The following is a 1,559-nucleotide window of genomic DNA, read 5'->3' on the forward strand; positions in this document are numbered from 1 at the left end:
ATGGGCTTCCCTTTTTACTGTTCTTATTGCTTAACTCAGAGTAACTTTCACAGGTGTTGTCTGCCTCCCTGTTGTATGGCAGTTGGTATTGGTTCTTGCCTGGATTTTGGTGTTATATAGAGTGTGATTGTAGCTTGACTATATGGCAGCAGTTGCTGTCTCTTCTTGGGTAATATACGGATAGAAAGAGTCTCCTAAAGGTAAAAGGGGGAGCATAAAACAGCAAAAGAGCAGCTGCAAAAAAACAAACTAGATTGGATACTATAGTCTATAATCACATAAAGGGGAGAGGAGAGAGAGAAGACAAAAAAAAAAAATCTGTAGCTTAATATGAATATGACTTTAATGTCCTCTTTCAGCTTCTTGCCTTCAAGGCCGCCTGATAATTTTCAAGAAGACACTGTTGGTTTTTATGCTATACCTCAGTATTTCATTTAACTTTTGGAATGTTTTGTTTTTAAACTCTCTTTCCCTATCCACACCCCTTTTTCTGGATTTTTCCCTGTTAAAAAACAGTTCAGGATTTTCTTCAGAGTTTCGCCTGCCATGGCCCAGGGCCCCAAGAAACACTTGAAGCGTTTTACAGTGCCTAAACATTGGATGCTGGACAAACTAGCGGGTATTTTTGTGCCTCGTCCATCAGCAGGTCCCCACAAGCTGAGAGAATGTCTGCCTCTCATAATCTTCCTCAGGAATAGACTCAAGTATGACTTGACTGGAGATGAGGTAAAGAAAATATGTATGCAGCATTTCATCAGAATCGATGGCAAGATTCAAATTGATATCACATACCCTGCTGGGTTCATGGATGTCATCAGCATTGAGAAGACAGGTGAGCATTTCTGCCTGATCTATGATACCAAAGACCGTTTTGCTATTCATCGCATCAGAGCTGAAGAGGCAAAGTAAAAGCTGTGCAAAGTGAGAAAGATATTTGTTGGTACAAAGGGAATATCACACTCGTGACTCATGATGCTTGAACCGTCCATCACCCAGATCCTCTCATCAAGGTGAATGACACCATCATGATTTTGATTTAGGAACTGGAAAGAGAACCAACTTCATCAGATTTGACATTGGTAAGGTGTGCATGGTGATCGGTGGAGCCAATCTTGGCCGTGTTGGTGTAATCACCAACAGAGAAAGACACCCTGGTTCCTTTGATGTTGTGCATGTGAAGGATGCAAATGGCAAAAGCTTTGCCACAAGACTTTCCAACATTTCTGTCACTGGCAAAGGTAACAAGCCTTGGATTTCCCTGCCCAGGGGAAAGGGCATTCGACTCACCATCATTGAAGAGAGAGACCGGAGATTGACAGCAAAACAGAGCAGCACCTTAACTGCAGTAGAATTGCATTTCTCTGGTCAAATAAACAAACAGGTTCAGATTAAAAAAAAAAAAACAACAGTTCAGGGCTGGCTCTTGGGCTAGGAGTATCTGTGTGCATGCGTGGCAGAAGAACCCACTAGTGGTGGGGGTGGGAGTTGTCCACTCACTCAGGCACCCCCTTTAGTCACCAGAATGTAGGTGCGCAAACTGTGGGTGGTCAATGAACAGA

General features: G+C 42.8%; 1 protein-coding gene and 1 pseudogene across 1 annotated transcript in view; both read left to right on the forward strand.

Moving 5' to 3' along the window:
* Positions 1–383, forward strand: part of DAZL (deleted in azoospermia-like) — a 35,287-nt gene extending 34,904 nt beyond the window's left edge. Inside the window, exon 12 of the mRNA XM_006846630.1 lies at positions 360–383. Coding sequence (XP_006846693.1) covers positions 360–383 — 24 coding nt within the window. The remainder of the gene's footprint in view (positions 1–359) is intronic.
* A 163-nt stretch (positions 384–546) lies between these two features.
* The window catches only part of LOC102831181, a 2,597-nt pseudogene continuing 1,584 nt past the window's right edge, over positions 547–1,559 (forward strand).

The sequence above is a fragment of the Chrysochloris asiatica genome, unplaced genomic scaffold (assembly GCF_000296735.1).
Source record: "Chrysochloris asiatica unplaced genomic scaffold, ChrAsi1.0 scaffold00028, whole genome shotgun sequence".
In the NCBI taxonomy this organism is placed as follows: domain Eukaryota; kingdom Metazoa; phylum Chordata; class Mammalia; order Afrosoricida; family Chrysochloridae; genus Chrysochloris; species Chrysochloris asiatica.